Below are 15,183 nucleotides of genomic sequence, written 5' to 3'. Positions count from 1 at the left end.
AGATGAACTGATGGAGAGAGGACATTGAGCTGAAGGGGAGGGTTGGTCTGCACTAAAAGGTTTTGCCAGCCTCTGCATGTGGGAAACCCTCACCCTGTGGCCATTATGGCTGAACCAGTAAGCCCCACCATACTGACCTAGTCATGCTGACCTAATTCTTTTGCTAGCAGGGCTTGCACCATCCCAGGAACTGCTTTCAACCATCCTGACAAAAGAACTCCTTTGCCAGAGTAAACTCCCCCTCCAGATGAAACCTTGGAGCCTGTTTATAGTATAGTCCCCATCTCATTTGAGGAAGGAATTGGCCCCTGCTGCATGCCTCCCTCATCCAGCTTACACAGCATCACATGCAAATGGAGCCTCCCACTGCACTTCTGCATGCCTACACACACACACATATGCACACACCTGGCCACTCAATAATATCAACCTCTATGTGACACACACCTCCTACCCATTGTCAGCCTCGCACACCCACCCAGACAGCCCCACATTGCGTCACCCCACAACATGCGTGCTGCCCTTCGGTAGGTGTTAGAACCTTCATCACTTGAACAGCTGCTTTGCTGTGTCACCCTTGTATACGTGCCCCCCCCCCCACACACACACAAAGCAACCACACGTTGGCTAGCACCCACATTATACACCAAGCAGCCCCTCCCCCCCCCCGCAAAATGCCACTTCCCATCACACACAGTGCCCCGTTTTGCATGATAGACATTTGCACACTTGCACACGTGTTGAGTGGTGTTGGCTCTTGCAAATCTGCTCTCCCAGTCCCGTCCCAGGTCACACACAGCCCTGCAGACACCAGGTTAGCTCAGCTATCCCTATGCTCGGCAAGCAACACCCTCCGCCCATCATCCCCTCCCCTGCACTTCCGGCCCTGGCAAAGGAAGGAGCCCCTGCACAGCACAGGCAGCTCGAGCAGGAGAGGACAGTGACCCGCGGCCATCCCAGGCGCCTCCTCCCCTGTGGTCCCCTCCTCACTCACAAGCCAGGCGACCACAAGCCATGACGCTCCAACAGCCACAGCAGCAGGAACCCAGGGTTCCCAGACCCACAATGCACTGCAGCTCCACCCACCTCCACAATGCACTACAGTCCTCCCCTCCACCCCCACAATGCATTGCAGCCCTCCCGCAGCTCACAGCTCTTAGCCCTTAATATGCCTTGTCCCCCATTTCCTCCTTCATGCTGCATTGTGCCCCCACACCCTAGTCTCTAGCAGAATGCAGCCCCCACCCCTGTGACGTGCACTCTCCCTGCTGTCCAAGGGCTGCATTAATTTGGACCCTGCAGGCCTCTGAGCAGCAGCACCAGTAGGAGGGTCTCCATCCAAAAGATCCCCCTCTTCAAATGCCCTCAAGCTGCAGTGCTGTCACTGCCACCGAGGATCCTCGGGGAAACAGCATCAGCCTGGCATAGCATGACCTGTCCTGGGATAGTGTCCCCCCGTAATGCAGCCAGGATTCTCTGGCCAGGCCGTGCTGGGTGTGACCCGACTTACCCAACAGCAGTAAGAAAGCACACGCCAAAGCCATGGTGTGGCATGACAGGTGGGCACCCCAAGAAGACCTCTAGAACCCAATTCTATGTTGCAAGAGATGAGAGCTGCCAGGCAGGCTTGATGGCACTGCTCAGTCGCAAACACCCTGGGAGGCTGGGACCACAGGGAAGGGCCCAAGGAAGGGGCATGGGTCCACAGTAGCATCCCTTGAGACTCATGAGACCAACAAAGCCCCAGCAGGCAGCCATGAGCCCCAAGCTCTGCTGTGCTGTATCCCACCCATCACTGCTGCCCCTGTGCACATGCCCTGCTCCTCTCTGCAGTCTCTGCATTCAGGAGCTCCTGCCTGCAAAAGCAGAGCCCAGCTCTGCAGCTAGCTGGTTGCTCAGTAGGATGGTCCCTGTCCCTGCTTACCAGTTCAGTTGTTGCTGTTTGGGGTCACCCATGAGCACCCCCAGCAACAATCCTACACATTCTTCCAGATCCTTGCTGCAGGTCATGAACACTGAGGCCAAGGCCAGGTCCCCCAGGGCCTGCCTCAAACACCTGTAATAGCACTACCCGTCCCAGTAGGCTCTGCTGTGGCATCTTGCTTGCACTTTTGCCCATGACAGCAGCAATTGCTGCTTCCACTCTTCTTGCCCCCATGGCATGGATGCAGACCCAAGTCCCCAACCCATGTCTGGTTTATCTTGACCGGCCTCCAACAGCATCTGTTTCTTGGCTCAAGGGAAGAGTTTGACCTAGTACCTTAACCTGCCACTGGGGTGCCACCGAGTTTCCTTTAAGGTCTTAGAAGGGGACACAGAATGCTCTGGGGTTCTGTGCTGAATGTCAGGATGCCTGGGTTCTGGGAAGGGAATGGGAGAGGAACACCAGCTCAGACACCTGGGAGAGGACTGGAGTCTGGTGGCTGGGGGAGGGGAGAGAGGGAAAGGGGGCTGGGAGACAGGACCCCTAGGTTTGTTCAGGGACAGGAGCACTGTCCAGTAGCAGGTGCAGTTCCTATTCCCAAGTACAGGCTGAAGATATGATCAAAACAGTTACTGCAGCACTGGAATGTGTAGGCTCCTATGGGGCAGGCTGTGGAGAAGGGAGCCTGAGCCATAGCTCTGCCCTGCCTGATTTTTTTAAGGAAAAATTTTCATGTCCCAAGTCAAATCAGCCAAATCAATTCCAAATCTATGTGAATCATTCAAGAAGCATATGCGGCCCTGCTACCAGCAAGCATCCTTCACCCCCACCTGGGGCTTCAGATACAACAAAAGCCATGTTATCAGGCACTTTACCAAACACAAAGGTCCGCTAACCAGCATCTGGCAATACAAATCTTCCTTCCAAGGGATATGGCAAAAGCAAAACCGGAAGTCCCACTTCCGGTTTCACCGTCGCAATCCGAGTTCTTCACTTCTTCCTTGTGAACCACAGCCCAGAGCAAAGCAGCCTGTGTGGGGCCCCGTTCCCTGTCCCCTGGCACACTAACACCAGGGAGTGCACCAGATGGTGCATATTTGATTAACTGGCATATTTGATTAACTGGCATCCCCCATTCCAGATAACAGAGCTTTTACTTTACTTCCAAATCTTTTGGAGGGCATCCTATGTCCAGGCCCAGGCCCAGAGACTTGAGGTTTGGATGCTACCAAGTTTTGCTTGCCCTCAGCCATATGGCCGCAGGAGCAAGCTAGGGAGCTCTGCCCTGCCTGGGTCCAAATCATTATGACACAAAAAGATAGCTTGGTGCTATACAGCCAGCTTCTGGCACCCAGTCCCTCCCCTGTCTTGCCTAAAGCAAGCCTTGACACTATTACAAACACAAAGAGGCTCTAATTTGCGCAGGTGTGGCAGCCACACACCCAGCTGAGCCCTCCAGTGCATGATTTTCCCCACCCCATCCCTACCCTAACATGGTACCACCTGCTCCTGCCCCATCTTTCTCCCTGATGCACTGACAGACCCCGCAAGGACCTAAGCAAGAGTGCAGGGTTGTGGGATAGGGGGATTCCTGGCATAAAACAATTGTAGCTTGCAACCTCGCTCTTTCAGGGTGGAGATGGGAATTTGGGGAGGCCCCCAGGGAGGGATCACATCCTCTCAACCCAGCACCTAGCTAGAGAAGGGCTCTAAGGGTTCTGGGGCCATGCAGCTAATCCACATGGGCACGTGGCAGCCAGGTAACACTGCCATCCCTGCAAGGGCCAGGCACCTAGGCTGCGCTGCAAAGAGCCCAGCAGCCATGCCAGTGTTACCAGAAGTGCTTTAGGAAGCTGGGAGGGACCAGTCTCCAGCCAGGCCAGGTGAGGCTGGTAGGCCTCTGAGGAGTTGATGTAAGTCAGGCTGCACAGAGCATTGGGCAGGGGTGAAGGCAGCACCCCATCCACCTGTGCCTGCTACAGCAGGCTCTCTAGTGAATGGGCAGGACTCAGGCAGATGCGGGCCCCAGGAAATAGGGCCTACACCAGATCCAGCTCAGAGAGGTTGGACTGCAGCAGGAGCCAGCACAAGGTGGGCTTAGCCTGGGGCACACTCTGCAACAGGGTCACCTCAGCAAAGTGGGCAGTTGTGGGTGCCTGGGCACAGGCTAGTAAGTAGGCACAAGGGTGCACCCACCCAGCCCCATCCTGGCACAGGATGCTGTGCAGCTGGAAGATGGCACCCTGGGCTGGCTGGCACAGCAGGATCAGCTGGTCTGGGAGGCAACACAGTAGATGCTGCATAAAAGAGGTGTACACAAAGAAGCTTTGCAGCTCAGCATTACCTGGCGAGAACACCAGCCACACCCAGGCACTGGCCAGCTGGGTACTCAGTTCCTTCAGTAGCGGGCCAAGTTCTGGTCCACCCAAGTGCTTCAGCTTGTAAGGCCCCAGGAACTGCTGAAACATATGAGCAGCAAGCTCCCACAGAGACAAGGGGTAGGTCTGCACTCGCAATTGGTCCCCCATGACCAGCTGGTGGACACAACCCAACTTGGCCTGCATCACCACCAGCATCTCATGCCCTGTGCCCACCTCCAGCATGATCTGTGATGGACATTGCTAGACACCGGTAGTAGCTGCAGGAAGGGCTGTGCAGAAATAGTTGGAGGTGGCTCCAGACCCAGGTCATAGCTGGCTCCTGTGACAGGGGGGCGCAAAGCACATCCAGCAGCAAGGGTACACACACATGCACAGCAGCCCTGGGTAGCAGCTCCTGCAGTACCTAGGACTCAGGCACCATTGCCCTTAAGAGTCACAGGCCACAGCCTCATGCCCAGCTCTGGCCTAACCTGCAACACTGAGAGCAAGGCTACACAAGCTGTGCTGCCAAACCAGTATGTAGGCACAGGACTGCAAGCAGGGGTCAGGTCCGGAGCGAGGGCAGGCAGGAAGTCTAGACAGAGGTGCTCTGGAACAGTGCAAGCCTTTGCCTGCAGGGCTTCTGGCATAATAAAGAGACTAGGCACATGCAGGCTGCCCTTGCTGAACACCAGCTGAAGCTGCGCTCCTGGGTCCTGGGCCAGCAGGACACCAAGCTCCTCCAGCAGTGGCCCCAGCTCCCCCACTCCAGCACCACCTGCCCCAGCCACTGCAGGTCCACGAACTTGTAAGAGACATCCCTGACCACCCAGCTGGGCAGCCTCTCAAGGAGAGCCCCCCACAGCAGGCAGCTGGTCCAGGCCATTGCAGCTGGTTCTGCAGGGATGCCAGCCCTGCTGGATAAATGGTGGGGGAGAATAGGATCAGGCTTCGTCCCACATGTCACCCACTCATTCTCCCCTGCCCATCCTCACTGCAACACTAACTATACCCACTTCAGCCACCCTGTGCCCCTACTGCAGCCCTGCCTCCTCCTCCACCCTGCCCACACCCCTTTGCCTCCTACTTCGATTATGCACTGCATCCTCCCTGTGCCATGGTCCTGTGTGTCCCACTTGCCCCCTCACCCACATGCTCAATGTAATTGCACAGAGCAGGTCTCCAAAGCCCCAGACTCCATACTTACCAGGGATACAACTGCCAAGGGTTAAATGCTGCCTTCCACCCCCTGTGTCAGGAAGTCAAGTGCACTGAATACCTGCTGGCTTGTGAGATTCACCTGGGGCAGCGGATCAGCCTGCAGGAAGAAACAGCAAAGGATCATCTTGCTCCAGCCAGGGCCAGCTCTACCCTCACCCTTTGTAACCACAGGGGCCTGGCTGGGCTGCATCAGATCTGCCTGTGACCCACAGCACAGCGGGCAGCTGGAGGGTCTGGCTAGGTAGGGTGCCCTCCAGAGCCATAACACAATCAGCCATGAGGCACCCAACCCCATACAGCACCCGTGAGTGACTGGTTGGAAACCCAGAGGCACTGAGCAGCTGCAGCAGCAGCTGCCACAACCCAGCTCATCCCAACAGTACTAGCCCAGAGAAACCACAAATTCCATTAGTGTGGGAGGCGCTGGCCAGCTGAACTGTCCCAAGGGCAGACCTGAACTGGTGCCTGTGTGAGAAGAACCCAACCCTGTATTCCCCAGCACCTGGGCCAGCCAGGGTTCTCACTCCAGTTAGATCAGAGCCAGCAACTAGCAAAGAAAAAAGGTCCATTCCTTGCTGCCAGAGCTGGCCAGCCAACACCCTTGCCCAGCACCCCCTTACCTTCACCCCCCTCCTGAGCACCATACACCAGGCACCAACCCCAGCACAGTGGGCACAGCACTCCCTGCTCATGCCTGGCCACACATCACCCTTGACCATGGCACAGTCCCCCGGAGCCCCGCCAGGTCCTCAATCCCATTCATGCCCAGGCTCCTTCCTTGTGCATGTTCCCTGACACTGCCACGGGAGTGTAGGAGTCACCAAGAATGCGTGCAGCCTCCCAAACACAAGCAGATGCTCAGCCTCCCACACACACACACACGCCCAACTTCACCTAGCATCCCTGGCTATGTTTAGGTTCAGGGCTGGGTAGGGCAGTCTGGGCCCCTGGCCAACGGTAGTGAGACCAGGAGGCAATGGCTGCTCATTGGTTTCTGCCCCTTGAAGTGGGGAAAATACCTTAAAGGGACTACAGAGACAGCAAGTGCCCCCAGGCAGGGCCATGGACACCTGGGTCCCACCCTGGCTTGGGGAGGGGAGAGACACCCCTGGAATTAGAGCAGGGCCACGTGGTATGAGTCAGAAGTCAAGGCCAGTCAAAGTGGGCACCAGGACCCATGTGGCTCATCCCACCACAGCTTCACCTGAGAGACCAGCAGCATCCACCTCAGTCTGGGCCCAGGGGACAGACAGCTCACAGCTTGTGCCAAGGATGTGGCCAGCAGCAAGGTTGGTCCCATCTGCTCAACAGCCCACATGCCCCAGCACCTGCCTCCACAAGGAGGTGCTGGCATGGCCAGGGTGCATGCTGACTCCAAGCCAATGCAGCAGGTGGGGCTGCCCTCTAACCCATCTGTTTCTTCCTGGATTCCCAGCCCCTGCTAGCTTGGCTAGTACTCTGGGAGCACCAGGCCTACATGGAAGCTGGTGGGACAGTCCCAATACCAGCCCCTGGCAGTCCCCACTACCGGTCCACTGCACTAGGCTGGACTATACCCAAGGACCACAAAGGAACAGGCGCAGTCATCCAGCAGGACCCCCGCTCCAGCCAGCAGGGAGGGGAGCAGTCACATTCATGGCCAAGACTTCAGCAGAGGATCAGTCACCTCAGTTTGCTGCTGCAAGGGTCACTAGAAAGATCTCTCCACAGCCCAGAGGCAGAGGCTTCCCTTTTTCACCCAGAGCAGTAGGGGCAAGTTGGTGGTGAGGAATTATACTGACCACTGGAGATTGAGGTGAGGGGGGAAGGCAGGGGACAACTCCTGCTGTAGAGACTCCTGGGGTGGGGGGCATATTGGCACCCCACTTTAAGTCAGCACTCAGGGCTTAGCTGTGAGGGCCTACATGAGTGCCCAGAGGTGAGCTGGGGTAACCACAAGTCTGGAGGTAGTGCCCTCAGGTTGGGGGCTGCTAAACTGAGCCTTGTTCTCAGAGGCTGAGCATTATTTGACAACTGATATGCAGAGGCAAAGCGAGCCTAGTGAAAGGCTAACTCAGCCCACTAAGCTAGGTCTGCTCCAATGCACAGAGGGGAGGCAGACAGCCCAAGGGAGGGCACCTTGGGCACACTTTGGCAAGGCCAAAGAGCCAGAGGGAAGGAGCAGAGTTGCTGTACCTCCACCAGTGATGTGACCCCACATGCCATCTGGGCCAGGCCACGATTACACAGAGCAATTTCTAAAAGGCATTTTATTGATGGGAACTTTATAAAGACTTTTCTTTGATGCTGGATGCCTCCTCACATGCCCCAAACTGTAGAGGGCACACAGGTCTAGCCCCAGCCTGCCCAGGTGGGCAAATGGCCTAGCCCAGTCCACACCACATGCCTTCCCTCCTGGCCTGTGCCCCATAGCCACTGGCAGGGAACTCACTCCACTGTCTCTGGGGCCTGGGACCCCTTTCTCTAGTGATGCCCCAGGGCCAGCTCTGTGGGACTTGCCCCAAGGCTGCTGCTCAGTCTGCAAGGCACCCAGGAAGCTAGGTGTCCTGTTCTTCAGGGCTTGGTGGGGTCTGCAACAAGCTGGGATCATAAAGGGGCTGTCCAGTCCAGAGGCGGGTAGCAAATAGATGGCGGCAGGGCCGACGGCTGGAGACATAAATGGAGCAGCTGCAAGCAGCCAGGTCCTGGCTCACAACGAAGGAGCAGATGCCACCATCCAACAGAAAGCCCTCAGGCACCTCCTTGACATGATAGTTGGCATGCTTGGCCAGGCTCAGCTCCTCAGCAATGAGAGCGGCATTCTCAGGTGGGCACACAGCACGGTACAGTTCTGACACCCGTTCCTCATTGAGTGCTGCCATCTCAACCCGTAAGGCCTGCAGGTCCAGCAGTCCCCGCACGCAGGCTGCCAGCCCCATGGGTGGGCTGAGCGCTGAGCGCAGCTTTTGCTGGTGGAAGCTCATGTGTTCCAGGAAGGGGCAGTCACGGTTCTTCTCGAAGGCCCAGCACTCAGCCCACGTGCCCTTGTTGTGATGCCAGGTCTCCAGATAGTACTGCAGAAAGTCTAATGGTGCCACATCCTCCAGGTCACTCAGGTACTGGCTGTAGACACGGGGTGAGCTGGCATTGGCCATGTTGTGCAGGAGGTTGCGCACCTTGTCCTCCTTGGGAACACCCAGCTCATGTGCCTTGCGGTACAGTGCCTCCAAAACCTGCAGTCGACAGATTTGTACACGGGCACAGGGCAGCACCTCCTCTACCGCATCAACGTCCGTGATGCCTGCCCCTACTGTCAAACATTTCACCTTCAACTTGATGTCAGGCACACTCTGCACCAGGGAAGCCACAATGAAAATGACTAGGTCAGGCACACCCCGGCGTGCCACACAGTAGGCACACTCACGACCCTGCCCATTGGCATCCTGGCACAGCACTGAGTAGAGATCAAACTCACTGTTGACACAGGTGGCCTTGTCCATATAGAGGCAGCGAGGGAAGTGCTGGGCCAGTCCCCGCATGTGCGAGGTGGCTAAGAAGATGCTATTCAGCACAGCCACATCTTCCTGAAAGACCAGCTTGACTTTGGCACCCGGGTCACTCTTGAAGAGCCCATCCAGCTGGCTCAGGAGCTCACACATCCCTTTGTCCTTGGCCTTGCTGTAGTCCTCCAGGTTCCAGACCAGGTCAGGTGCCAGGAAGCGCTTAGAGACACTGTTGGTGATACGGATGGGCAGGCCCATGCTGGCCTCCAGCTGGTGCCGTTTGAAGTAGTGGGCAAACTCCACCTCTGAGAGCTTGTGGTTGTGCTCCAAACTGGCCTCAATCACCACCAGTCGGTCCTTCTTAGGGCCCAAGCGCAGTGTGATGGAAGCTGGGCAGTCGATCTTCTCACTGCTGTGGGAGACAGGAAGGTCAGCCAAGGCTCTGCCAGGGAGACCAATCATAGATACATGCAGCCAAAGGCTACCAGTGCAGCCAGCAGGTGTGGAACAGGAAAGAGGGGCCAGACCCAAACAAGAGGGCTGTGGGAGTGGGCAATCCAGCTCACACAAAAGCAGCCAGGGCAGCACACAGCACTTTGGATCTGCAGCACTGCCAGTGGCAAAGACTGGGGATTTCCTCAACACAGCTCTCCAGGGCAGTGAGAGCCAGCATTACCCCATAGTAGGGACAAGAATGAGCTGGTAGGGAGGGGGCCCATGCTGAGCTGGGACACCGGGTACATCCTGCACCTGCATCAGTGTCCCTTGCTGGAGTCAGCCAGGGCCAAAGGCTGCCACCCCGCTAGGGAGAATTAAACACTGGACCTCCAAAGTGATGCATGAGGCAGGGGGAGCAGGAGACTCCCCCACAGAAGAGTGATTGGGGACGGGGGGCGATGGCAGCACCTAGGCCCAGCATTGTTCCAAGCAGAACAGGGCGCCAGGGCGGGGAGCTGGGCAGAGGGGAGGGCCCGCCAGCCGTCAGCACTCACAGCTTGTTGCGCTGCACGGTGCTCTGCCCCACGTAGGTGCCGCTGTGCTTGCAGATGAGGCGCACGAAGCGGAAGCGCAGGGTCTCGGCCAGGTTGGGCTGGTAGTGCAGTGGGTGCTGGCGCAGCGAGATCAGTGGCTTCAGACTGGCGATGATGAACAGCACCTTGTGCTCCTCGCACCAGTCGTCGAAGAAGCTGCTGAACTGCTGCCACGTGTGGAACTCCTGGCCCAGGCCCAGCTCCCCCATCCTCCCGACCCCCGCCCGCCGCGGGCGGCACTGGCCTAGCGCAGCCCCAGCCCCGGTCCCGGCCCGTCCTGCCCGCACCCGGGGCGGGGCGGGGCGGGGCTGGGGGCGCGGATGGTCCCGGCCCGCTCCCGCCCCGGAACCTGCAGCTGCCGCTGCCTCCAGCAGCCCGGCTAGGGGTTGCTCCCCCACAATGCACCGCGCACGCATGCGCTCCCACCCTGTAGCGCGCCGGCAAGGGAACACTCACTCGCCCCCCTCCCATTCTGCCGGAGCACGTGACTCCGAGCGGCTCCTCCCCCCGGCAGTCCCAGCGCGCTCCCTGGAGCGCAGCCACCGGCATGCGCCTGCGCACTGCGGCCGGCGCGCGGCCTCTGCCCTCCCCCTCCCGGCGCGTGCGCGGTGGGTCTCCGTGCAGCGCCGCCTCTTGGGCACAGTCCCGGGCTTGGGGCTTTTTTTCCGCAGGTGCGTGCGGCTTTAGGGCAGCAGCGGTGTTGCCGCTCCAGGTGGATGATTATTGTGTTTGTATGATAACGTTCTTTGGGTAAATCCGGTATCTTTTATCAAATGGTTGGAAAAAGTCTTCTTTGCAAGCTTTCGGGCAGGTATGCCCCTTCTGAGGATGAAGAAGGGCCTGGTCTGTGCTCTTCCACAGGCCAACTGCAACTGCCCCAGCCTGATGAAGGGTGTTTGTGCCCAAAAGCTTGCAAAGACTTTTTCCAAGTATTTGAATTGGTCTAACACAGGGTGGACAAAATGCGGCCCATGGGGCTGGATGTGGCCCGCCAGGCCATTCCATCCAACCTGCTGGGCCTTAAAAAATTTAGAAAATATTTTTCTGCTCCTGGCTGCCTGTCACGTGGCCCTCAATGGCTTGCCAAAACTTAAGTGGCCCTTCACCCAAAATAATTGCTTGCCCCTGGCTAATGAGATACCGGATTTACCCAAAGAACCTCATCTGCTTACATCCTTGAGACCATCATGGCTACAACCTTTACCCCCAAAATGTACAGTAGTTTTTGAGGTAGCTAACTAATGCACTATATGCAAAACCCAAGTCACCCTCAGGGAGCCTGAGCTGACTTCTTTTTTTTTTTAAAGGAATATTTTTCATGTTCCAAGTTAAATCAGCCAAATCAATTCCAAATCCTAGTCATTCAGGAGCCATATGTGGCCCTACTACCGGTAAGCATCCTCCACCCTTGCTTAGGGCTTCAGATGCTTCTAAAACCTTTGTCAGGCATCCTGCGTGCATACCCAGGCCAGGAGGCTTGGGGTTCTGATGCCCCCAACATTTTGCATGCCTTCAACCAGAAGGCCACACAAGCAAGCTAGGGAAGAATCTCCCATTGCCATAAAGTCAAGCTCTTTCTACGGGAAGAGAAAATGGGAAGTTAGTTATACACATTATTTTCATGGGTACTACACCATGCCAGAAAAGCAGTTATTCCCAGCAACTAAGAAAACCACTTTAGTGAGCATAGTGTTTCCACTGACTTTAGGGCTTGCTATCAGCACTTTCTTATGAGTGCTTGCCTCAACATAAATGCTTCAACTTTGATGACCCCATTCTCACTCACGCACTGGAATGTTTCAGTGAACAATATAAAGTAAATAAGGTACATTTGCATGCTTATTTGCATACTTGTTTGCATATTAATTTACATTTTTCAGTGTACACTAGTTTCTCAGCAAATCTGGTAATTTTGAGCTTCCAATATGATAATTTCATATTTAAGACCCAGCAACACTGCGCAGCAGCAACCCCAGCCCTAGCAGGCTCCACGGGTGCCAGCCCAACCCCACACACTTCATAGGGAAAGGGGAGGCCGGGGGGGATGGGGCACTGAAAATGCCCCTGCCTCTTCTCCTGTGCCCCTTGCACGCCCCTGCTTCCCTGTGCAGTGTTGAGGCATTCCCGGCTCAGGGCACTGCTTGAGAACCACCTCTGGCACCCAGGGCAGGGTCAGTGCTGTGTACTCAGGGGCTGGAGGGACATCCTGGGCTGGAGCAGGGCTACACCGGGTAGAGGGAGCTGGAGCTGTGCTCTGATGGGCCTGAAAACACATTAACCTGCATCAACTGCCTGCACAAGGAAGCCAAAGGTTGAGCATGAGGTAGCAGTGGTAGCAGCCAGTTTCCAGCAACGTCTGCACCCCCCCAGTAGCGGCCTGAGTAAATGGGTGTGCAAGTGGGAGCAGGATGCTTTGGGGGCTCTCAGGTTGCACCAGCTCCTTCAACAGAGATGCACAGGGAGACACAGAAGGTGGACTGTTTCCCTACAGGCTGCTCTTGCTGTTTTAGCATTAAAAAGCTGTGAGGGCCTCACAGGCTCGGGTTTGGGGAGCTGGTGAACTTTTCCTCAGGCAACAAGCCCCAGATCCTTAAATAAACAGAACTGTAATTTTTTTCCCTTGTGTATTTTTGCTTTGGACCCCTTCCTGGCCAGCCCTTTGCAGGGGGGCAGTTTAGGTGGAGGGGGTGAAATTAGGGAAGCCAGGCAACAACAGTTCCACAGGGTGGAGGTCCAGCATCACGAAAGAGTAGGCATTGGTGCCCAGCTCCTGGACTCCTGCATCTGCAGCCCTCTGAATTCTGCTATCTCCAACCAGGGCTAGGAAACTCTGTCATTAGGTAAAACAAAGCCTTAATTCCCAAGAGCAGAGAGGGGTGGGGTGGCTGTTCCTTCCAGCAGTGCTCTATAAAAGAGGGTCAGGAGCTCCAAGGAAACATAGCCCCAGCAGAACACAGCTACATTTGCTGCAAGCTGGCGCCAGCTCATCCAGCCAAGCAGGAGCTGGCCCCGAGCCATCCCACAAGGGAAATGGCATCACTATGGGGAGCATTCCAGGCTTGCCTCATTAGGGTGGTTACACACCACAGATGTTTTAACTGCTCCTGTCTTTGCCAACCCAAACAAGCAAGCCAGAGACACAGCTATGAATAGCACTCAGCTCTTCTAGGTCCCAAGCTGGGGCACAGTTCACCAGACACAATGCCTTATCGCATCTCAGGATAGGAAAGGAAAGCCATCCAGTGTTGGCAAATGTTTGGGAATGGGTTATGTTTATAGAGAAACGAAAAAGAGGAGCTTGCCCTGGACACTTTTCTCTCTTCTCTTTTTTGTCCATCTCTTGCAGTCGAGGATGATTGTCTTCCATGATTGTCTTATCTGTGGTTTGGTTTTCTGTAGCTATTAATTGGTCGAAGACAGCATTTCCGAAACTGTGGGACACATCCCTTGAGAGCATGTGAAAGGTTCCTGGAGGGTCACAGGAGTGGAGGAGGGTGGCAGTCGACAGTAGTAGTGGAAATCATGGCTGAAGTGGGGAAAAAGAGGGCATGAGAGTGGCGAATTTGTGCTGATCTAAGAAATTTGCCTTGGGTTTGTCTTACCCTTGCAAGAAAAAAGCCAGATCATGCTTCTCCCACCAGCCCTCCCATCCCTCTGCAAAATGGACAGAGGCACTGGATGCTCTGTGAGAATCTAACTACTATCCTCCTCCACTTCCTACCCTGAGCACCTGAGCTTTAGGGCACAGAGCCATGATCACTTACTGGCCTTTTGGAAGAGGGCATGTTTGATGTGTCCTGAGATGAGACTGTGGGACACCTTTGCCATACTGTGCGCCGCTTTGAGATCTTCTCTCTTTGTGCATGTGTGGGGAAGTAAGAGTGAGACCTATTCTGTAGCATTTTATAAAGAGCAACACCTCTGTTCTCCCCTCCCCTACAGCTCTCCTTTCCCTGGCTGTCTCAGTTCTGCCTCAGCAGCTGTTTGAGTGGTCACATGCGACTGCTGTGAGCCTGGGTGTCTGATACCAGGCTTGCATGGTGTCCTGGGGCAGTGTGGTTGGTACCTAGTGTCATAGTCCATACAGTTGTTCCTACACATGGGGGCACTATGCATGTACCCAGACAGAATTGGATCAGTCCCTGACCCAGGTAAGGTGACCAGCTCTGCACACAGGGCAGGAACCTATTTCACTCACTAAGTGTATAGGTGCTAGTCACCTCCTGACTTACATGACCAGTGTAGAGAAGCTAATCCAGTTTGGCCTGGGTACCTGCATAATGCCCCATTATAGGAACAGAGCGTGATTTGTGTACCTCCAGCAATGAATCAGTATCAGAATATCAGGCGCTCTCAAGTGAGTTCCTTGAGACAGGGTCTAGTCTTATTTAATATTGTTATTAATCGCCTGGTTGAGGGAATATCGATGATATGGTTCAAGTTTGCAGATGGCACAAAAACAGGGAAAGGGGTTGCAAACACTTATGAGGATAGCTTTTCTGTTCAAAGGGATGATACATTAGAGAATTGGGTTAGAGACAAGAAAATTAAATTCAGCAGAGACAAATGTAAGGTGGCATACCTAAGGAACAAAGCATAAATGCACTAATACCGATTTGGGGGGAAGGGGCTAGGCAGTAATGTTCCTGAGAAAGGTCTGGGTGTTTTGGAGGATCACAGGCTTCCCATGAGTCTGCAATGTGATGCACTAGCAACAAAAAAAATCAGTTTTGGACTGTTCTAGTAAGTACTGTGTGCAAGATATAGGAAGTGATAGTGCCACTCTACTCAGCATTGATTAGGCCTCAACTAAAGTAGTATGCTCAGTTCTTGGTTCTGCATTTTAAGAGGGAGCAAAGAAAGTGGAGAAGATTCAGATAAATGAAAAAGATGAAAGATTTGGCAGGCAAGTCATGCAAAGAAAAGCTGAGAAAACTAGGCATGTTCAGCTTGCAGAAAAAGAGATTGAGGGGTATAGTCTTATGTAGAGTTTAGATTATGGATTTTATAGGGTGCTTTGGTTATGGATGGGGTTAGCTTAATTGACCTCTGGAGGTCCCTTCCAGCTCTGCTTCTCCATGATTTGGTTACAGTTTTTCAATATCTGAAAGGCTGCCATGAAGAAGAGAGAGAAAAACTGTTCTCCTTTGCTGCAGAACCTAGAA

The 15,183-nt window shown here is 55.0% G+C and overlaps 2 protein-coding genes across 3 annotated transcripts in view; both read right to left on the bottom strand.

The window, feature by feature from the left end:
* Positions 1-1,016, bottom strand: part of LIG1 (DNA ligase 1) — a 33,015-nt gene extending 31,999 nt beyond the window's left edge. Inside the window, exon 1 of the mRNA XM_019484996.2 lies at positions 995-1,016. The gene's annotated coding sequence lies outside the window, so the exon portion shown is untranslated. The remainder of the gene's footprint in view (positions 1-994) is intronic.
* Positions 1,017-7,737: 6,721 nt separating this feature from the next.
* On the bottom strand, positions 7,738-10,442 carry ZSWIM9 (zinc finger SWIM-type containing 9). Of its 2 annotated transcripts, none has more exons than XM_006275386.4 (2): positions 9,980-10,442; positions 7,738-9,396 (listed from the first exon to the last, which is right to left on the bottom strand). In XM_006275386.4, the coding sequence occupies exons 1-2, from the start codon at positions 10,432-10,434 to the stop codon at positions 8,043-8,045; spliced, it is 1,809 nt and encodes a 602-aa protein (XP_006275448.2). In that variant the 5' UTR covers positions 10,435-10,442; the 3' UTR covers positions 7,738-8,042. The 2 variants fall into 2 exon arrangements, with proteins under 2 accessions (XP_006275448.2, XP_006275447.2); XM_006275385.4 differs by having other exon boundaries at positions 7,738-9,399; positions 9,980-10,439.
* Between the last annotated feature and the right edge of the window lie 4,741 nt (positions 10,443-15,183).

This window comes from Alligator mississippiensis, chromosome 5, assembly GCF_030867095.1.
Source record: "Alligator mississippiensis isolate rAllMis1 chromosome 5, rAllMis1, whole genome shotgun sequence".
In the NCBI taxonomy this organism is placed as follows: domain Eukaryota; kingdom Metazoa; phylum Chordata; order Crocodylia; family Alligatoridae; genus Alligator; species Alligator mississippiensis.
The sequence above is the reverse complement of the archived record's forward strand: the minus strand, read 5'-3'. Positions and strand labels throughout refer to the sequence as shown.

Coding starts and splice junctions, on each gene's coding strand:
- ZSWIM9 (XM_006275385.4), bottom strand. CDS start 10,434: ATGCGTGCGCGGTGCATTGTGGGGGAGCAACCCCTAGCCGGGCTGCTG. Junction 9,400..9,979: donor ACCGTGCAGCGCAACAAGCT/GTGAGTGCTGAC, acceptor TGTCTCCCACAG/CAGTGAGAAGATCGACTGCC.